The sequence below is a fragment of the Malaya genurostris genome, chromosome 3, assembly GCF_030247185.1.
Source record: "Malaya genurostris strain Urasoe2022 chromosome 3, Malgen_1.1, whole genome shotgun sequence".
In the NCBI taxonomy this organism is placed as follows: domain Eukaryota; kingdom Metazoa; phylum Arthropoda; class Insecta; order Diptera; family Culicidae; genus Malaya; species Malaya genurostris.
The window spans coordinates 283,310,660-283,334,076 of NC_080572.1; the positions used below are offsets into that span (position 1 = coordinate 283,310,660).

Genomic DNA, 23,417 nt, shown 5'->3' on the forward strand with positions numbered 1-23,417 from the left:
TATGTAACCAGACAGCCAGACGCCACGATGGGAAACAGTTTCTCAGCACAGTCCCCCGGAACTGAGTGTGCAGGATGAGGATGGCACAATGTCGTCGTCGATGTTTGCCACCACTACTACTGCCTAGATAGAGGCACCATTTGCTAGAAAAAATATCAAAATCGGAAGTCCGCTACATGGAAGCGAATGTTGGTTTTTTGCTTCTTCCTTTTTTTCTGGCAAATCGCACATCCTCCTCACCTTTCGGGGACAAAAAAAATGTGTTATTGACAGAAAACATTCTTAGATTCGTGCAGATCAAAGAAAGAGTAAGGAATGAGGATAACTATACTGACCTATTTCCGGTTGATCTCACTAAAAGGATGGCATCGGTGTCACCTGGTCGGTCTGTTGCAACCTTGGGAATGATTATTATTTATGGTATTACTTGTACACGAGTAGATTATTGTCCGTCCATTATACGTCATTACTTACTAAGTCGCTGCTTACGTTAAGGCTTTAGTATGTTCTCGAACCCAAACGTACCTGTCAACAGAAGATACGCACCTAATGATTTTGTGAACAAAAAAAAACGAAAATCGCTCGAAAAAAACTCCACAATCGCTCACATAACGACTGACATGCACCAAACTATGCATTGAATGTAATTGGGTAATGTTATAAAAACGTGGGTCCTGTCTGTTCGTTGGAAGGAAATTCTATTGCGTGCGGATTTCCCGAAACCTGTTCATGCGGCGGTATAACATCGCAACACAGCACAGCTGATCAAAGTAAACCGATGAAGGGAGATAAAAAACGTCGCATGGAGAGTGATAGCGCACTACTTGCGCAAGTGAGAGAGGTGTTCATTTCCGATGTCCAATCACCGTGCGCGCAGCGAAGAGAAGAGAAAGAGTGAAGTGTGCTCTCTGATGGGTGGCAGAGACGAGAGCAAACCATGAATGAAATACACCCAACATGGGAACGGAACAAACACAGAGACCTGACAGGCCGCAGTGGGATGCAAAAAAGCTAAAACCGAGAGTCGATGGTCAGATTTTTCATTCTTGGTCGTCAGTTCATTTCGGGCGTTTGTTATGGTTGGTTGGGGTGTCGCAGTTTGGTTGCACGGGAGCAGTGGAGCCATTAGAGCCCTAGAGATTCGTGCCGGAGAGGAAGAGTAAAGGATTACTGCCAGAGACGTGTCATCCCCAAGGTTGGAAACTAGTGTTGGAGTTTCAGGACCGGTTGAGTCCCAGTTGCAGTTGCTGAGTGTCATCCTACTTTGTTGGCTGCAGTGCACGAGATCAGTGACGAGCGAACCTAGCTGCTACGGTCAAGCAACACCAATCGTCGGTTCAAAGATCGCGAAATTTGCAATAAATAATCGCACCAGTACACTGGCAAGCTTGCAATTAAATCGTACTGTACGGATATGGTCTGAGGGCAGTACTCGATCGGTGAGCAGCTGGACGGGTGGTGGATATGTGGCTAGTTCTAGCTGCCATTTACTGACGAACGGCGGTTGTTGAGTGTTCATTTTTCGCGAATTTTTTGACAGCTGCACGTACCTACATGCACATAACAAAACAACAAAAAAGAAAAAAAGAACGGTTCGCGAAAGCAGAGCAGAATAAAGTTTGAGAGTGCTGTGAGCGTGAAGTTCATGAAAAAGTTTTAGAGCGCGCAGGGTGTCGAGCCACAAAAGTATCAAAAAGGGAGGAGTGTGGGGTCAGTAAGAAAGAATACCGTGCAGGGAAAATAAGAAGTGAGTGTGCATCTGTGTTGTGCAAATCGCGGCGATAAGAAACGCGTCAAGTGTCTGTCCGGGTTTGTTTACAGTTTTTATGCGCCTCTATCTATCCTAGGGGAAGAGAATTGCAACGAGGTTTTCTTTGTGTCTCCTGGACGGGAATGGTCCTCGGGCCCAACGGAGTGTCGCATGACATTGTTTCTGTTGAAAACGCAAGCTGTTGTGTTCCGCGAAAATATTTAATTAGCCCGAAGGGAACAAGGTCGCTGCATTAATTTATCCTTCCTCGGTGTTACAAGTGCTCTGCATGAGAAGAGCGAGAAACTTCAAAACGAACGTCGACAGTTTGTACATAATTTTACCCTAATTAGTGCAAGTGTTTCTTGAAAAAAATATGAAAATTTCATGAAAAATAAAAACCCTATATAGCCTACCAATTCCAGAGGGTTTCGTAATTGAAAGTTCCCATATCGGTCCGAAAGAAATGTCTCGTTCACGTGGATTACGCTTGTGTCCGAATATGTCACCGCTTGCGGTATGGGCCACGGTTGCCCTTTTTGCGATACTTCTGGGCTCGGGCCCAGCGGAGGCCAAAAGTGTCGATCAGCAACAGGAACTACTCAGCTGTGAGCACGCCAGTAATTTCTTCTCGTCGATCAACGTCACTATCAAGCCAGCTAATAACAACAATGAAGGTAAGTGTGAATACAACAGCTGAACAATTCAAGGTCTCTCGCTGAGTATCTCGCGGCGTGTGTCGATATTGGACGGTCGATTGATCAATGCATCAGTACATATAAGGCGCTTATCATTCACTTCAATGTAGGCCGGCCGGGTGGTGACCGATTGATTCACTGCATTCGGCGAGACCGAACGGCTACGTTTGTATTTTTTTCTACGATTCTGTCCAATTGGGTGTAAACTGATTTAGAACAGGGCTCGTGAAAAGTGAAACCAATTTAACCGCAAATTGTAGCAACAAATGCTTATCGGACTGTTGCTTGTTCAATCGGTAGTATTGCAGCAGTAGCAATTATTTCGATTAGCTGAGTAGTTAAATTCTTGCGGTTTTAATAGCGTTAGTTAGAGATCAACTTACTTCCGATCTGGAAACATTTCGGATTTCAACGCATCCTTACACAGATAACTGCGGAATGGGAAATCTTATCCCATTTTAATTTATAGACAATTCATAACTGTTCGGCTGAAAAGTTCGTATCGTTTAATAGAAACACACATTTTTTTGCCAAAATTCGTTTTTATTATTCAGCATAGTTGCCATCAGAGGCGATACAGCGATTATAGCGATCTTCCAATATTTCGATACCATTTTTGTAGTACGATTTGCCCTTTGCCTCAAAATAGGCCTCAGTTTCAGCGATTACCTCTTCATTGCTTCTAAATTTTTTACCAGCGAGCATTCTCTTGAGGTCTGAGAACAGGAAAAAGTCACTGGGGGCCAAATCTGGAGAATACGGTGGATGAGGGAGCAATTCGAAGCCCAATTCGTTCAATTTCAGCATGGTTTTCATCGACTTGTGACACGGTGCATTGTCTTGATGAAACAAAACTTTTTTCTTCTTCAAATGAGGCCGTTTTTTTTGAAATTTCGTCCTTCAAACGCTCTAATAACGCTATATAATAGTCACTGTTGATGGTTTTTCCCTTTTCAAGGTAGTCGATGAAAATTATACCATGCGAATCCCAAAATACAGACGCCATAACCTTACCGGCCGATTGTTGAGTCTTTCCACGCTTTGGGTTCGGTTCATCGCGTGCAGTCCACTCAGCTGACTGTCGATTGGACTCCGGAGTGAAGTGATGGAGCCATGTTTCGTCCATTGTTATACATCGACGAAAAAAATCGGTTTTATTTCGATATAACAGCTCCAAACACTGCTCAGAATCATCAATTCGTTGTTGTTTTTGATCGATTGTGAGCTCACGCGGCACCCATTTTGCACAAAGCTTTCTCATATCCAAATATTCGTGAATAATATGTCCAACACGTTCCTTTGATATCTTTAGGGTGTCAGCTATCTCGATCAACTTCACTTTACGGTCATTGAAAATCATTTTGTGGATTTTTTTCACGTTTTCATCGGTTCACAGCCTGTTTTGGACGTCCACTGCGTTCATCGTCTTCGGTGCTCATATGACCAGTACGAAATTTTGCAAACCACTTACGAATTGTTGCTTCGCCCGGTGCAGAGTCTGGATAACACTCATCAAGCCATTTTTTGGTATCAGCGACACTTTTTTTCATCAAAAAGTAGTGTTTCATCAACACACGAAATTCCTTTTTTTCCATTTTTTTCACAATAACAAAAGTAGCTTCACTTAAAATGCAATATCTCACAAACTAATAATCAGAAAGCTGTCAAATTTATACACGTATCTTTTGAAGGTTGGTACTAACTGAAAATGGTATGGATTTAATTCTAGTGGCGCCCTCTCATAGAAACGATATGAACTTTTCAGCCGATCTGTTAATTATGTAGCAAGTTTCAAGACTTTTTCGCCAAAAACGGTCATTTTACCGAGTCATACAATGATCTTAAAATCGTAAGACTTATATCGAATAAGGAAAAGTGAAAGATATTAGTTGTTAAAACCCGCGTTTTGTTAGCCAAAAATCGCACTCCTGATTTTTTTCCTATTTAAACTAAGGGATAAAATCGTTCCCCATGTATTTTTTTCGGGGAGGGTGTTCTCTTAATTGTCCTTAATTTTCGAATTTTCCAGATTTTTTTCTTATTTTTGAATTTTACGGACTTTATTCTTATCCTCATAATGTAATAAAGCATTAGAACCTTTACTTCAATTTAATATATACAATACGATTTCCGTTAACTTGACGCAAGCGAAAAATTTACTAACGCGACTTTGTCTTATCGCTTTTACTAGTGCGCTATCCGGCCTCGCTGCTTGTTTGGACCTTACTATAGCATAGAAACCCGCTTACGTAAAAATTTATTCAACACTCTTGAACAAGATATGAGGAAGACATCATAAAACCTTTAAGTGGATTGAATCATTTTTGTTCAAATCTTCAAACTCTTTTTGTCAAAGTTCCTACATGTTTTCTAATTATTCTGTTTTAATCCACCTAGAGGTGTAATGATGCCTTACTCATACTATGCATATTTTCGTATATTTTAATTGAATAATAATAGATATTCTACAGATGTTTATAAATATTTGATAAAAATGACAGATTTTCAAAATGTTTTTCACAGATTTTCACAGATTATGATCGAAAATATGCAAACGCTCAACCGGGATATATTAATTCTTTGTTTGCTCTAGCAAATTGAAGACTTTTAGTGGCTCATTACCAGTTTGTGATCGATTATAGAAATCTGTGAAAATCTGTGTCATATTTTTAATCTGTGCGGCATATTTCAAAACTGTGTTACACAGATTAATCTGTGAGTATGGCATCTCTGCTTGTTTCCATTCATCGGCACGCACGCACTACTTCCTGAAACAAGTATTCCCGATCAACACATCGTATCTAAACTATTTCTCTTTTTGATACTTGTTAGAAAATTTTGATATTTTAACTACTAACGAGACCAAAAATATAACAGAACTTGCTACGAAAACAGTTTTTTGTTATATACTTGTTAGGGTTTGATGATCGGGTTACTAGAGATGCCGATTTCTTCTTACATGCTTAGTTCAAATGGTAATCACTAAGGTATGTTCGGTAATAAAATTATACACATTATACATTCCCATTTGATTTCAAGTTTGTGAAAGTCAGTTGAAAATCAATAACTGAAAACTAGAGAAATCTATCAATCAATTTCAAGGAACTCGCATTTCTTCGCGTGAGCACTTATTAAAAGCACTCTTGAAATTAAAATTTTCAAATGAAACACCCTGTATTTCCGTAACCATATTTTTGTGAAATTCTAAGACTTTTTGTTTGAATCTAATGTTGTTTTCGCTTGAGAAATCTGAAACTGACCCAGACTAGTTTCATCAAACAAACACTTTTCACGAAACTGTGTTGGGTCTGCGCTTAGCAACGAGGATTTGAGCAAACCTAATATAAAAACCAGATTTGAAACTGACTCGATTTTCAGTTCAAAAACGTTGAAACTAGGTTCGAAACTGGCTTCAAACAAACGGTTTGACAGCAGTTAGAGTTGAAACTGGGTTAGGTTTGGCATCAAGCAAAAATTACATAAGTTTATGAAAATCTCTTGAGTCATCTTCGGGAAATATGAGTTGCATTATTTTCATTTAACATGTTTTAAGTCTACAATACTGGAGCCGAATAAAACGATCGCAGCAGGCGTGCACGTCGGACGCAAACAGTAAGTTCTCGTCAATTTATTTTTCGAAAAGTGACTTTTGTACGTTTGTACAGAAAATGTGATAAATCAAGTCTGCATGATTGTAGTATAATGAAATGGTGATTTTATCCTAAGTAAATGTGATTAAAAAAAATCGTACGGCGACGCGTGATTTGAAGGAAGAATTACAAAACCTCTGTTGTATTCTATAAGAGGGGCTCATGAAATTTCTTTATCATTACCGATCTTCTATTTGTCAAGCTGTAAAGACTGTCCCAGAAAGTATGAACGCAACCAAAAACCGCTGCCATTTCGCAATGTTTCAGAATCAGTCAATTTTTATGGCTGCGTCCTGTTGTTTACACTCTCCTCTAACCACTTGTGCAGTTTTGTTTGTCTCTCTCTAACCACTTGTGTGTTTAGTTTGTCTCGAAATGCGTGGACTTTCAGCTGAACAACGTCGAAAAATGGTGTACAAATGGTGCACAGAACGCGGATTGTCACTGAGAAAGATAGCAAAAATGGAAGCAGTAAGTGAAAAAGCCGTGCGAAATGCAATCAGGAAGTTCGGTGAGGATAACACTTTTGAGGATAAACCGAAAACGGGTCGAAAAAAAGGCCCAGCTAACCCTCAGTTTGATAAACGTAAACTGAAGGCGTTCGAGCAAAAGAAGGAGGTTTCAGTTCGGGATGTGGCCAACAAAGTGGGCACTTCGAAGTCAAATGTTCTTCGTGCTAAACAACGTTTGAATCTTCGAACCTATAAGAAGCAGAAACAACCAAAACGTAGTCCGAAACAAGAAGTATCGATCAGGCCGAGGGTTCGAAAGCTGTACAATACGATTCTTGCTGGAACTGCATAATCATGGACGACGAAACCAACGTGAAACTCGATTACAAATCCTTGCCGGGACCACAATATTATACGGTGCGAGAAGGGCAAGTGTTACACCAGTCCGAGACATCGACTGAAGTCGAAAATTTTGGTAAGAAAGCTATGGTCTGGCAAGCAATTTGTAGCTGCGGTAAGATTTCGAAACCCTTCATCACCACTGCTTCAATGAACAGCGAAATATACATCAAGGGATGTTTACAAAAACGACTTCTACCCATGATACGAAGCCACAAGGATCCTGTTGTCTTCTGGCCAGATCTTGCTTCTTGCCACTACTCGAAATCAACGGTAGAATGGTATACTACCATAAATGTCACTTTCGTCCCAAAAAACACGAATCCACCAAATTGCCACAACTTCGACCAATTGAGGAATTTTGGGCATTAGGGAAGGCACATCTTAGGAAACATGTCTCGGCAGCCGAAACCATTCAACAGTTCGAAAAAGATTGGAAAAAAGTGTCAAAACTTGTCGCCAAGAAGTCTGTACGGAATTTGATGAGGAACGTTCTCATACAGGTGCACCAGCTAGTCTACAATGGCTAAGTAGCAAATGTTGAAATCAAAGTGCGTCCATACTTTTTGGGACAGTCTTTATATTGTAGAGAACGAGTGATCATGGAAATTGGATTTCACATTTGAACGAAATGGTGTAGGTTTTGCGATTGTTTCCATTTTTATTTCATTTTTTTGCCTTTCATAAAGAAAACTAATTCTGCATTCTTGCTTCCATTCCATGGTCGCATAACTTCATACCTTCCAAAATCTCCAACTTCGGGACACCTAGGGAAGAGAATGTCGAGTCGTCGTCCTTCCGGAAAGTAGGTTAAACATCAACATTTCCTGTCCTCGTTATCCTTTATCCTGTGAACGATGGAAATGGTGGCGCCCGGCATTGGTGGCTATCATGCTGTTGAGATGCTCAGTTTAAGTTAGAATGGTCATCAGTTCCTAAGCAACTGTTATTAGTCAATCAGTAGAAAACATGATGCTATCAGTGTGCAATCCGTCAAGTAATTACAGTAATTCCAGGAACCGAGGGTAGGATCAAGATGACAATCAAAAACTTTGTATGGGCCAATGAGACCTTTCATTTGAATCTACGTTTGTGAAAATCACTCCTGCCATCTCCAATTAAATTGAGTGAACTCGACTAACTTGGTCGAATGGTGACATCCCCGGTAACCAATAAGCACATACTAATGCCACATTATGACAGCAAATAATCGCTAATTGGCATTTCAATCGCACTTGAGACTGAATTAAGGCCGACTTTGGCAAAATATACGGCTATTCATAGATAATGCTTATTTATAGCTGGTATTCTTTCTGAATGCTGAGTTCTGATTGATTTACAACAGATGAGCTTTCAGATTGCGGATATAGAGCTTTAAGCATTTTTGGTGCTCATAAAAGGCTAATTTAATGCCAATATTAGTGCTTACTGGTTATCTGGGATGTGATCCCATCTGGTAACGGAGTAGTAATCAGAAACGCTCTAGCTAAAATGAGATCAATGCTTGAATCAATTCCAATAAAAAAAGCAGTTTATTATTTTCATGACATCTAATCGCACCACGCCACATCTGTTTATTGAGGACTGAGTCCCACTGAGAGATGGAAAACACTATTGTCATTCTTCGGACAGAACAAACCTGAACGGCAAAAAAATGGTAGCCAATAAAAGATCCACCTGATTCCTGCTCCATTTTCGTAGGAGACGACAAAAACAGCTGGAATTGGAACCTATGTATTTGGCAAACATATTTTTTTCCTTCCTCATTTCACTTCTCATAGCTCGAGTGCGAAGTTAGCATGATAAAAACAAATCACACGTGTGAATTCGATACTATCTTTGCTTCTTCAATAATATTCATGATCTTGGAACGTCACACGAAAAACAAAAAGCAAATAGTCGTATGAAAAGCAAAATTCAGATATATAACCAAAACTAACTCCGACAATCGATTGTCATAAGTTTGAGTTGTTTTTTTACGAAGTACGTATTAATACTATACGAAATAAAAACGCAATGTAAATTGGCTCGGGTAAATGGAGATCTGTATTCTACCTCATCTGTCCGGTGGGAACAACCTAATGAATTACTAATTGATACATATGGAATTGTCGGATCAGATTCATGGTTTGATGGACAATCTTTTCGGTTTTTTTTTTACCAAACTTAAAGCATCCATCACGTAAAAAATAAATTAACAATTTGAGTAATCAAAATATTGATCATAATTTATCCGGTCATATGGGTAGATACAATTTTATTATGCATTATTATTCAAATTCGAACATTCGAATTTCCAATTCCCAATCGCTGGACAACGAGGAATATAGAGTAAAATTTTTTTCAAACTCTTCAAGATTTGGGATGAAAATACTATCTGAATCCAGTCTACACTTTTCAAGTGTTTCAATTCGATTTTATATAATCAAGTATTGGGCAAGTTCTATAAGACTGCCTGACAATAAACTTATATCATTCAGTGTCAACATTATTTATATACTTAGTATGTGTCAAATGCAAACTGCACAAGCATTTGTACAAAGTTGTGGTAGTGTTCGGGTGAACGTGACTCACCGTTCGCTCCCCTTCGATGAAGTGTACAACAACCCCATTTTTCGTCCTAACAGCAATTGAAAAAAGGGTAAACAAAAATATTTTCCGCCCGTCGTTCTTTGCTAAATAAACGCAATTTGAATCGGGCAATTAAGAAAGGATATTTTAATTGAATTCGACTATAAACAAATTTATTTATTGGGGGATTGAGTAAGAAGGGAACCGTAAACCAGGTTCAAAAATCTAAAATGAGGTATTTTTAAATCACATATTAATAAGACGCTTCCTACTTCCTCAACCTGGTAATAATCACGAAATAATTATTTTTCCAATTTCCAGTCTATAATTTAAAACAGAGATAGTGAAAATTTGTGACGATGTGCATTTGGTCAGCTATGGAAAAACCTCTTCTCAATCCAACTAGTGGCGTGATAATACCTTTCTCTTGTCATTGAAACAGTCTAATTAAAACTTTTATTTTCTTCAGAATAATTCCTGACACGAATTTGGGCTGATTTCTAATACAAACTCATTCAGATTGTTTCCATTAGTTAAAAGAAGGTGTGGCTCCATGCTTACGTCACATATTCGACAACATTCTCGAAACGGAAAGGCTCAATAAAAATGCACTTGAACTTGATCATTGGTAATTTTCTAAAAAAAAGTGAAGATAGAAAAAAACGCATTTTGTCGGTTACGTCATTTATACCATTATATCTTGATAACCGGAAGTGGCAGATCTTCAAATTTGATTCACAACCCATCCACTTAGATGATTTTTAAACTTGATCCACAATTCAATAGGGACTTTCAAATGAACTAAAGCTTGTTGAAATTGATTACGCTATCTCCGAGAAAATTCAGTAATAGCCGTTCAACCGAGAAGGTTGTGTATAGAAGCGTACAGTTTAATAACGCTGGTTGGTTTACACGCGTTAAATACGACAACGGTTGAACTACAGGTAGAGACCTGTTGGCAGCAGCCGTTAAAACGTAAAATCGTGCTGCATAAGAGAGCCCTAGTGCTGGGCCAAGCTGGTGAAGGAAACAACAAAGGGCGTTTCCCAAACTCTACCCAGGCCGCAATATACAGCCACAAGTGCTGAGCAGGAGAGTGCAAAGGCACATCGAAGAGGAAGAGTGCAAAGGCACATAGAAGCAGGAGAGTGCAAAGGCACACCGGTGCGAAGGCACTTCGGTGCAGAAGCATATCGGTGCGGAGCACTAGGAAGAAGGAGACAAGACAACTCGGTCTTTCCACAGCCATACAACACGCAGGTATACACCGGTGACCTGCGCTGGTTACAGCTGGCGAAGACGAAAGTAAATCGGAATTCGAGTGGTGCTGGATGTCAGGTAGCAGTAGCATCACATCATATTCTATCGCTACAGTGAGCTTCAGCATTGTATCAACGTCCAGATACATCCAACAAGAACATCTAGAGCAACGAGGATCTACACGGCAGTGCAACGGAGATAGACAACAATTTCAAGGTAGAAGTTTTTTCTTTTCCTTTTGATTGAGTACTGTGTAGTGTTGGTTTCAAATTTTATTTTAAAGTTTAGTTAAAAATTTTAATGTAATGGATGAATCCATGGACGTAAATCCTAGCATGAGTCCGATACCCCCACGAACGAAAAAATATCAGGAGAGCTCTTCTGGGCCTTGGATAGTCTTTTTTAGACGTATATCAAAGCCATTAAACATTTTACAAATTAATAAAGGTTTGACATCACGATACTCTTCAATCAAAGAGATCATAAAAGTAAATAACGATAAAATTCGTGTTGTGGTAAATAATTTGAAACACGCGAATGATATTGTCTCTTCGGAACATTTCAATAAAGAGTATAAAGTTTACATACCCTCCAAAGATGTCGAAATTGACGGTGTTGTTACCGAAGCGAGTCTTTCGGTAGATGATTTACTCAAGCATGGTGTTGGTCGTTTCAAGAACTCTATGCTTGAGGGTGTGAAAATACTGGAGTGCAAACAACTGTACTCAGTAGTTCATGAAGAGGAAAAAAAAGTTTATCGCCCATCAGACTCGTTTCGAGTGACATTTTCCGGGTCTGCGTTGCCGTCCCATGTCTATGTCGATAAAATTCGCCTCCCTGTTCGGCTTTTTGTTCCAAATGTAATGAATTGTACGAACTGCAAAAAATTCGGCCACACAGCTACTTACTGTAGTAATAAACCAAAATGTATTAAGTGTGAAGGGCCTCATAAAGATAATGATTGCAACAAGGAAATTGAAAAATGTATTTATTGTGGGAATAGTCCTCATGATGATATTTCAGTATGCACTGCATTTAAAGTGCACAAAGACAAAATTAAGCTTTCTTTAAAAGCACGGTCTAAGCGCACATATGCAGAAATGCTTAAAACGGTCATTGATGTCCCCCCTTTGGAAACCGAAAACGGGGTTTCAAATCTAGAGGAACCAGAGGACTCTGACTCTGACGAAAATAGTGAAGGTAATTCGTTTATCACTACCCAAGGGTCAGTTAAGAGAAAGAAGTCTTCCTCCAAATTACCAAAAAAGACACCTAAAATTTCATCTTCAAAAAAAGATCCCCGTGTTAAACAAAAAAAGTCAAAACCAAAGACTGTGCCTCCTGGTTTGTCAAATTCACAAACCAATCCAGGATCTAGTACAGAAAAAGATAATAATCCAGTGGGCTCCATTTCACAGCCACCAACAGGATTACTGAAGTTTTCGGAAATTGTTGAATGGATTTTCTCAGCATTCAATATATCTGAACCCTTAAAGACCCTCATAATGGCATTCCTTCCAATAGCTAGAACCTTTTTGAAGCAGTTATCAGCTCAATGGCCAATTGTCTCAGGTTTTGTATCTTTTGATGGATAATTTATCACCCGTCGCAAATGATACAATCACTGTCCTGCAGTGGAATTGTCGAAGCATCATGCCAAAACTTGATTCATTTAAAATATTATTGCATAGTCAAAAATGTGATGTATTTGCTTTATGCGAAACATGGCTTACTTCAAACATAGCTTTAAATTTTAATGATTTTAACATTATACGTCTCGATACAGACTCTCCGTATGGTGGAGTGCTTTTGGGAATTAAGAAATGCTATTCCTTTTATAGATTAAACATCCCTTCAACTTCTAGTATAGAAGTTGTTGCTTGCCAAATAAACATTAAAGGCAAAGATATTTGCATAGCTTCGGTTTATATTCCTCCAAAAGCACAAGTTGGACAGCAACAGCTTAATGAAATGGTTGAAGCCCTTCCTGCACCACGATTGATTCTGGGGGATTTAAATTCGCACGGTATTATGTGGGGTTCCGTTTACAATGATAGCAGATCATCTTTAATACAAAACATTTGTGACAATTTTAGCATGACGGTATTAAATATGGGTAGCATGACACGGATCCCAAGACCTCCTGCACGCCCAAGTGCATTAGATCTATCTCTTTGCTCAACATCAATTCGACTAGATTGCACCTGGAAAATACTGCCTGATTTACACGGTAGCGATCATTTACCAATCATCATCTCAATTAGCAGTAGCAATTGCATTGCTACTTCAGCTAGTATTCCATATGATTTGACAAAAAATATCGACTGGATTAAATACCAAAGTAGGATCTCTAGTATTTTGAATTCAATGGAAGAGCTCCCTCCACTTGAAGAATATGACTTCCTCATTTGTTCGATTCTGGAGGCAGCAGAACAATCCCAAACTAAACGCTTTCCTGGGCCAACGACTAACAGAAGGCCTCCCAACCCCTGGTGGGACAAAGAGTGCTCAGAGGCTAAACTCGCAAAACAAAATGCTTGCAAGACGTTTCTAAAACGGGGAGGAGGAACTCCTCAGAATTTTGAAAAACTTATGATTTTAGAAACCAAGTACAAGAGCATACTTCGAGCCAAAAAATGTAGCTATTGGAGACATTTTGTCGAAGGTTTGTCAAGAGATACCTCAATGAGCACTCTTTGGAACACGGCCAGACGAATGAGGAATCGTAACGTGGGCAATGAGAGTGATGAATACTCGAACCGATGGATATTTGACTTTGCTAGGAAAGTTTGCCCAGATTCTGTTCCTACGCAGAGCATTATACGGGAATCTCCTCCAAACAATGGTTTTATTAATAACCCATTTTCAATGATGGAATTTTCTATAGCACTCTTGTCTTGTAACAATAACGCTCCAGGGTTGGACAGAATTAAATTCAACTTGGTGAAGAATCTGCCCAACCTCGCAAAAAGACGTTTGTTGGAATTGTTCAACAAGTTTCTTGAGCAAAATATTGTTCCACCTGACTGGAGACAAGTGAAAGTTATCGCCATTCAAAAACCGGGGAAACCAGCTTCCAATCCCAACTCATATAGACCCATTGCGATGTTGTCCTGCATCAGAAAATTGTTCGAAAAAATTATTCTACGACGTCTCGACACTTGGGTCGAGACGAACGGTTTGTTGTCAGATACTCAGTTTGGCTTCCGTAGAAATAAAGGGACGAATGATTGCCTTGCATTACTTTCGTCTGACATCCAAATTGCCTTCGCTCAAAAGCAACAAATGGCATCTGTATTTTTAGACATTAAAGGAGCATTTGATTCAGTTTCCATTGATGTTCTTTCAGACAAGCTTCACCAAAATGGACTCCCAGCGGTTATAAATAATTATTTGCACAACCTTTTGTCAGAGAAACGCATGCATTTTTCACATGGCGATTTGGCAACACTCAGAAATAGTTACATGGGTCTCCCGCAAGGCTCATGCCTCAGTCCGCTCCTCTATAATTTTTACGTGAATGACATTGACAGCTGTCTAGTAACCCCATGTACACTAAGACAATTGGCAGATGATGGCGTGGTTTCAGTTACTGGACCCAAAGCTATTGATCTGCATAAACCATTGCAAGATACCTTAGATAACTTGTCCGATTGGGCTGTTCATCTTGGTATCGAATTCTCTGCGGAGAAAACAGAGTTAGTCGTCTTTTCAAGAAAGCATGATCCCGCGCAGCTTCAGCTCCATATGATGGGAAGAATGATCCAACAGGTTTTAACTTTTAAATATCTCGGGGTGTGGTTCGATTCCAAATGCACGTGGGGAGGACACATTAGGTTTCTGATAACAAAATGCCAACAAAGAGTAAATTTTCTTCGAACAATAACAGGATCTTGGTGGGGTGCTCATCCGGAAGATCTAATAAAATTGTATCAGACAACGATACTTTCAGTGATGGAATATGGATGCGTTTGCTTTCGTTCCGCTGCAAACTCTCATATTATCAAACTGGAGCGAATTCAGTATCGTTGTTTGCGAATTGCTTTAGGGTGCATGCATTCGACACATACAATGAGTCTTGAAGTTCTGGCGGGAGTTCTTCCATTAAAAGATCGATTTTGGGAGCTTTCATCACGCCTGCTAATAAGATGTGAGGTGCTGAATCCCATGGTAATTAATAATTTCGAACGACTAGTCGAGCTTCGATCTCAAACAAAATTCATGACAGTATATTTTAACCATATGTCACAGGAAATCAACCCTTCAAGATATATTCCTATCCGTGTCAGCCTCCTAAATGTCCCTGACTCAACTTTATTTTTCGATACATCCATGCAGCGCGAAGTGCGTGGAATTCCGGATCATCTACGTTCGACGGAAATCCCAAAAATATTTTCAAGTAAGTTCAGGCATATTGACTCTGAGAAAATGTTTTACACGGACGGATCGCGAATTGAAGAAGCGACAGGGTTTGGTATGTTCAACAATAATGTTTCGGCCTCATTTAGGCTTCAAGAACCTGCATCTGTTTATATAGCAGAGCTAGCAGCAGTTCATTATAGTTTGAGTGTAATCGTCACATTAATTCCAAACCATTATTTCCTCTTCACAGATAGTCTGAGTGCAATTGAAGCCATTCGCTCAAACATGACTGGCAAGACTGAACCGTTTTTCCTGGGCAAAATAAAACAGTGCCTGAACGACATATTGAACAATAATTATCTAATCACTATAGTCTGGGTCCCGGCTCATTGCTCCATTCCTGGCAATGAAAGAGCCGATATTTTAGCCAAACGTGGTGCTATTGAGGGTGAAATTTATGAGAGACCAATTGCTTTCAACGAATTCTATAGCTCGTCTCGCCAAAGAACACTTGCCAGCTGGCAAGCTTCTTGGGATAAAGATGATCTGGGTCGGTGGATGCACTCAATTATTCCGAAAATATCGACAAAGGCATGGTTCAGGGGACTGGATGTGAGTAGAGATTTCATTCGTGTGATGTCCAGACTCATGTCCAATCACTACACGTTAGATGCACATCTCCTTCGAATTGGGCTCTCCGAGACTAATCATTGTGCTTGTGGCGAAGGTTATCGAGATATTGATCATGTCGTTTGGACATGCGTGGAGTATCGTGATGTCAGATCTCAACTAATAAATTCTTTGCGTACCCAAGGTAGACTATCCAATATCCCAGTTCGAGACATTCTTGCTTGTCGTGACCTTTCATACATGAAACTTATTTATCATTTCATAAAGAAAACTGGAGTTTCAATTTAATAAAGGCCCCTTTCAAGACTTAGTTCTGATCCCAGCTGCGTCCATGAGTTCAACCAATAGCTAAATTAGAATAAAAATAATGTAATGATACAAACAAACTCGAAACAGTTTATGAAATTATTAACAAAATGTCTGAAAATAACAGCTTATTTTATAATTTATAGAAGTTAATCGTTTGGTTCAAATAATATTTCCGAGTAGATTTCATAATTAATGACGAGTTACCTAAGATGATATTTAAGTAATAAGAGAATATGTTTTAATAAATGCAAAACGTTGTGACTATGTTAGAATTAAATTAGGATAAGAATATTATGTAAAAGTGATGCTACGGCGAAGAAAAACTTATGTAAACTGCCTTAAGAAATAAATGTATTTATGAAAAAAAAAAATCTCCGAGAAGATTGAGCATATAGATAAAAAGTGCGATTTGTCGGCTACGTCACTTTTATGATCTTGAAACTTGATCCACAATCCAATAGCAATCTTTATAGGATGGGCCATTCAAAGTGAAAGCCTCGGGCAATCCAATAACTTTTCACAGAATTATCACATCGACTAATGACATACCGCGATGAAAGCGTCATTCCAAGACAATTTTACCATGAAACAGTACACACCAAAAGATCTCGCCTAAATTGTTCAGCTGTACATTCAAAATTATTTCTTAATTGGGAAAACCAACCATACCAAAACTAAACGTTAAATGGATTCGTTTATAAGCAAAATTGTGGGTTCTATGCAACTGAAAACCCTCAATTAATTCATTTTTTCCAAGACTACACACTAAGATTCGATTCCGTTGTTCGGTAATTTTTTTAACGAAAATTTTCGGTAATCAACGCAATTTTTTATTACAGAATTCTGTAAATAGATATACAATTCATACGGCAAATCTGAATAGTCGCCGAGTACGGTAAAAACCATACCGTCCGTATGGTAAAATTATCTTCCAATAACCGAACTTCTGTGAAAACTGATTGTCGTGAAACTAACTGTCAAACAGTTGTTAAAATGTGCAGTGTCTTTTTATTAACCGAACGAAAAAAATCTTGAAGAGTTCATCGAATGGATACGGGTGCTAAAATTTTTGAAACATTTGAACCACTAAAAGCTTTTCGTTTACTTATAGACAGAAAAAAAAATGTTTTGCCAATTGTCCACTTGCTGCCTACACAAATCGTTCGAGGGTAATTTCTGGTGGACTCGACGGATTGTACAGTGTTTTGGAAGGCGCTCATAATTCCGGTCAGCCGAAACATTTCGTGGAATAAAAGCAAAGAAACAAAAAATTACCGAACAATCAGTTAGATTCATTTGGTTTACAGTTTACGGTAGTTATTTGACAGTTCAGCAATTACCGAACGGTCGGTAATCAATTTAATTACCTAACTGAATATCGAACGTTCAGCTGTTGAAAATTCGGTAAAAAATTACCGAATTCTGCGAAATTTTCTAAGTGTGTATAATGGAGTATTTTTTCTAAAACTATGATGGAGCAACGGAAACTGTTAATGGCGATCATTATCGAGACATGACAAAGGATTTTCTGATGCGGTGCAACATACCATACAGCTCGACTAACAATCGATTTATTACGAGACCATTGTTCCACCGACAAGTCATATCGATAAAAGGTGATCACAAGATTTGACCCCACCAAACTTTTTTGTGGGGCTTTTTGAAATCCAAGGTATACTTGGCCGATAAGCCAAGAATCATAGCTAAACTCAAAGACGACGTGAAATCGCCGCCACATCGACCGATACATTGGCCAAAAGGATGGAAAACGCCGATAAAAGGCACATTTTGTCAGTGTTGGTGATTGCCGAAAATTTGACAAAAGCTGCTATATTGCTATCTATATTGTATACAGCATATTCAATCCGGTAGAAAATGCTACAAGAACTCGAGTCTCTCAATGCATGAACCGTGAGAGAATTTTGCTACATTTCTTCGCTCCATTTCATACTCAGAGTATTTCACGCCATTAAAAAAATACAGTCTGATAATGATCGTTGCTGTGCGGAATTTCCCAAGAGAGAATCGCAAGTTGACAATTACCGCAGAAAATCGAGTCGATGATTCAACTTGATGATTCTCATACTAGGTTGCAATATTTCAAAACCCTTGTGTGGAGCATTCACAGACATTTTCATAGACACAACTCATGCAAAGGTTATATGCATATAGTTAGAATAAGCGGCATTAGTAAAATGATTCTATCGCAATTATCAACTGCCTGTATAGAATCGGATCGCGAAACGAGAATAAGCGACCGTTTGTTACTTCATAGAAGATCCCCACAGCAGCGTGCTAACCTTTGATTCTCAGAAATGTCATCAAGAGAAATTCGCTCTCGCACTGGTGTCGATTATATGTTAAATGAGCCATGCCGGGTTTTTGTTGTTTCGATGATTTCCGTATCTCTTTGATGGCACTGATTCAATCGTTGAAGAGTTGCCAGTGAACGTTCTTTGATACGATAAAAGCCATCCTTGCATTTTGTACTCAAGGCCAAAGGTGGCCATTTACGCGATATCATTTTCAAAAAAATAGCTGTAACATATCTCCTTGAACCAAAATAAATTATAATCGAAATAAAAATAAATATGTATTTTTCATAAATTTTGTTCGAAAACAAATGCTTCCACTTTGAATGGCCCACCCTGTACTTGATCCACAATCTAATAGCAGCTTTCAAATGAACCTAAGCTTGTTGAAAATGGCTAAGCTATCTCCGAGAAAATTATGCATATGGAATAAGTTTTCGAAAGGGGCACCTAACACATACACACAGACATTTTCAGATCTCGTCATGCTGAGTTTGTTTGTTAATTTGGAGCAGGGAAAAGCCCACTGGAGGTAAGCATTATCAAATTTTCAACTCTCTCTCTCTCCAGTAGGCATTGGCCAAAAGGAAAAAAACCTCTCATATTTTGTACCAACAGATGAATGAATTAACTGGGGTCTCCGGAGTCTCGAATAGAATGTCAGGTTGTCCAGCAATTTTATTACCTCTCTTTAGAAAAAGGCAAAATTTACCAATACGTTTCATGAAGATGGAATATGGGCAGCTTCCCGGACAAAAGTTCTATAAAGCTATGTGTCTAGGTGCTGTCTCTGGCAACTTGAAGTTCATTTTTACTGATAAATTCGCAATAAAGCTTATGATCTGACAAAGTATTAGAAGCTGCAGACAAAAAACCCTGGTTATTGTAACAGCAAGGCTCTGGATTCCCAATTATAAAGGGTGATTTTTTAAGAAGTATAGAATATGATTAAAAAAAACGAACAAAAAAAGAAAATTGATGAAATCTTTATTTGAATCGGTAAAACGATCAATATAATTTAATTTTTTTCAATGATTTCTTGCAAATGTTGGCCGCGGCTTCGCTTTAGATGGCCCATATGCAAGGTCCGGTATTTCACGAGCTCTTGCAATGCTTCTGGCTCGTCTTCACTCCAGATGCGGCAATTTTGCTTGTTGACGTATCCATTCAACCAGAAATGAGCTTCGTCGTTGAACACAATTTTTCGATAAAAAAGTGGAACTTCCTCCAACTTTGCCAGTGCCCATTCATTATTAAATTATAGATCAAACTGAACAAGTTTGGCAATGACACAAGACACGATTCACGCGTGATCTGTCAAAAACAGTGTTGCCAAAAACATACCGGCAAAAAAATCACCTTTTACAAGCTAATAATTTAAAATTATTTTTTCCGCTATCTTTCATTTATACTGCAATAAAAGTAAAGTCCTAACTTTACATTCCTCTTGTGGAATTTGGTCTTTCTGTTTCACCAGACTTCGCAGCCGATTCTTAACGTACATAATCATTGCATGGCCAGTACTACGATCCTATTGACACTAAGAATCTTTCCAGGTCGGGATTCGAACATACGACAACAAGCTTGTAAGACCAGCGCCCTATGCATTGAACCGTCAACCAGGGTGATGCTGCAATAAACGTCCATCATTTTGAAGTACTCAACATTGCTTTTTTACCAATAAGGTTTCGAGATAAATTAGATAATTTTTTGCAATCAGATATTAAGTGCTCTACCAGTGCGGAGAGTGTTTGATATATGAATTTCAGATACTTTCTTGTGATGGAAAGCCTAGAATAGAACCACGCCGATCGTTAAAAGCGCACATTGGTTTGCCTTTCTAAGTTGTTTAATTGAAGCTAGATTGTACTTCTTGTAGATAAATGTAGATTTGTAACAAACCCCCTCTCCCTCAGTGAGTCAACGAGATTTATGGAACGCCCCGAAATGAATTTATTACTACTGACTTCAGCTTTTCTTATCTCACAAGGCTCACTACAGGGACGAATAAACGGTTGCTTGTTGACGACGTTCATAGTTATCACAAAGAACAATCACTCGATTCATAATGGAGTAATTCATTGAACCATTGAATACGTTTTTCTGCCAAACAAACTCTATTCAACAAGACGGAATAAGACAAAAACAGAATGATTACTTGAACAAATCAATTAGTTTCTTACATCATTTACAGAAATTATCGCCAAATGAACGCGACACGCCTGGGAAGCCACACAAAATTAGGCAGTAAAAATTAACCTACACGCAAACATGTGATTCTACAACTTTCACACAGGTACTGTGTGCCGTGTAAAAACCTTCTCAGCGTGTGCAGAAGTCAAAAGTGTGATAAGAACCTTTAAAACAAGTGTATCCGACCGCTCGTAAAGTGCTATTGAAGAGGAGGGACCAAGCTATACGAAAAGGTCAAGAAAACGGAATGCTTAGAAAAATGTAACTTTTTTTCAAAGGATGACCAAACGAAAACGACCGCCATGGGAAAAGCAACAGCAAAAAAAAATCTAGGATTACAAGTTAAGGCGCTTTGAAACTCTCTGTAAGGAGCATTACCGGTGATGCGAAGTAAGATGAAAGGCAAAGCGACTGACTGACTGACTAACAGTGATTTTTCGTTTTTCAACTGTTAGCGCGGTGTCATTTGGTTACTTATTTAACATTTAACAGGTATATCAAATTTCCGTTTGACAATCTTTTTACAAAACAAATTAAGACTTACTCCAATTACACAGTGACTCCAATCTTATCATCTAGGCGCCACCTTTATCATCGCTCGTCTTCTATTTTTGTATGGAAACTTATCCGGCGGGGTTTTTGTTTGTGAGACTCCCCCCTGATTAAGCAGATCAGTTCCCAGTTTAGCTGCTGGGAAATTCTAAAGAAGTTATACCCAAACGATAACACGATAGCGAAATTCGATAAAAGCAAACGTCATATTCTCCAATTTCGCCACCGTGAACTAATGGCACGCGGGGAAGCATTCGCGGTCGGGGGAAATAACCTTCTCGCACTACAAGCTAGCTACTTTTAATCACAAGTGATAAGATACTTGTTTCCTGACACCTCTTCGCTTGTTTATCTTATCAATAATTAAGATAGAGTAATCGTAAGATTCAGTCAGTTAGAGCAGAGAGAGAGAGAGAGAGACTGCTGAATCGTGTGTGGCGCTCGCTGGCATTTTGTTTGCTGCTGCGCAATATTGAGTCTAGAGCAAATATATAGCTGGATGCTGTGTTGTGAAAGCAGATTTTTGCAGCATTTTTTATGATCAGTAATCAATTTACATCAAAAGTTATCCTTTTTTATTCTAGCCTTACTTTTGAGAAGTGACTAAGCAAAAATTCCTTGAAAATTTTCAAAATTATATGTTTCAGAAACGGAGGGTCTAATCGATTTGGTGTCTTTTGCAATGTTCTAGATAATTACAAGGACTATGTAAAAAAATAATTTAAAATAAAATACTGTTCAATTTCTAGAACGGAGAAATAATATTTGAAATAGTTACATATTTTCTAAATAATGTAAATTTTTGAATCAAGATCATTTCGCCGAATCCTGAAATTGTCTTAAAATCGTAATTGGAATTGATTTAAAATAAAGACAAATGAGATGATAGCGTTAATGCCCGTTTTGTTGACCTACAATTGTACTTCTTGAATACAGATTGATTCTTGTACTCTTGAATAAAAATTGATTCAAGAACCTCAGAAAGGAGTACCCAAGAAAACTTGTTGACTGTTATGTACTAAGCATCAAAGCAATGTATGTGGTATTTTCCGTTTATGGATGAAAAATATCTAATGCGGCTACACCATCGTCGTATTAAATGTTTGCTTCATTTCCTTAGTTGTCCATGACTTAGGCAGTACAATTAAGAGTTGAAATTGTTCAGCTCTTGTCATACCTTCACTGGAAAACTTTTCTTTTTAGCTGCTCAATTATTTCATACAAATCGTTAATTCTTCCTTCATCAAAACTAACTTCTTTGTTTGAAGCAATTATATGTTTTCTCATGTTATTTATTATCTCGTGTTTTTTTTTCATAATATATTTAACAGAATTAATTTTTGTTTTGTCAATTTGTCACTTGAAAATCACTTAAATGCCTGTCACTCGTTTCTCACTAGCTGCGAATAATCGCAGTACCAGATTGTTTTATATACAAACATGGGTACCTTTAACAATCAACAAGTATATTTTTGAAAGCCCAGGAAACTATATGGCTAACAGGCTTACCCCAAGAAAATAACAGATATATTCATTTCAGAAAACTGGAAAACATATTTTTTCAATATTTAAGAATACTTTAAACCACATCATAGAATAATGACTTATGATTTGGCTTAACAATTTGTTCACTGTTTAAAAAAAATGTTTGTATGTTAACCAACTATACCATATATCGTCAAAGTAAAGGAGTATGGTTTGGATGATACAATTCAAAGAACATCCAAAATCGTTACAAAAAATAAATTACCTATTTTTTTTCAAGCCGCTGTACCTCGAGAGTCATAGCATATAGCAAAATTTTGATTATTATCTTTTTTATTGGAAATTTAGCGTTATTTCTAAATTTTTATTGGAAATTTAGCGTTATTTCATAAAATTTGGTTGAAAAATATAAAAAATATATATTTTATGTTTTTTGAAAATTTACGTTACTTTGAAAATATGTTACTTTTTCAAATGTTATTTCTCAATTCTAGAAATTTGACAGTTACTTTGGACTTCACTATAATATATAAAAAAATACCCACAGATAACAGATAAATAGGCTCGACCAAAATTTTTCAAAATCTTGTGTAAATTTCAAATTTGCTATACGTTGCAAAGACTACTGCCACCTACTCGACTATTCGTCACGACCTTTCAAAACGTTCCACTATGGTCCGGAACGATAACAAAATCCTCCTGCCTGTTATAGAAATATTCCAACTACACCAATTTTAACACTTATCTCTCGATCTCCCTAACAATTTTTTTTCCATGTCAAAAATAAATCACAC

General features: G+C 38.1%; 1 protein-coding gene across 1 annotated transcript in view; it reads left to right on the plus strand.

Annotated features, from left to right (window-relative positions):
• The first annotated feature begins 1,047 nt into the window (after positions 1–1,047).
• LOC131437762 (division abnormally delayed protein) overlaps positions 1,048–23,417 on the plus strand; it is a 266,971-nt gene continuing 244,601 nt past the window's right edge. Inside the window, exon 1 of the mRNA XM_058607319.1 lies at positions 1,048–2,427. Coding sequence (XP_058463302.1) covers positions 2,217–2,427 — 211 coding nt within the window. The 5' untranslated portion in view covers positions 1,048–2,216. The remainder of the gene's footprint in view (positions 2,428–23,417) is intronic.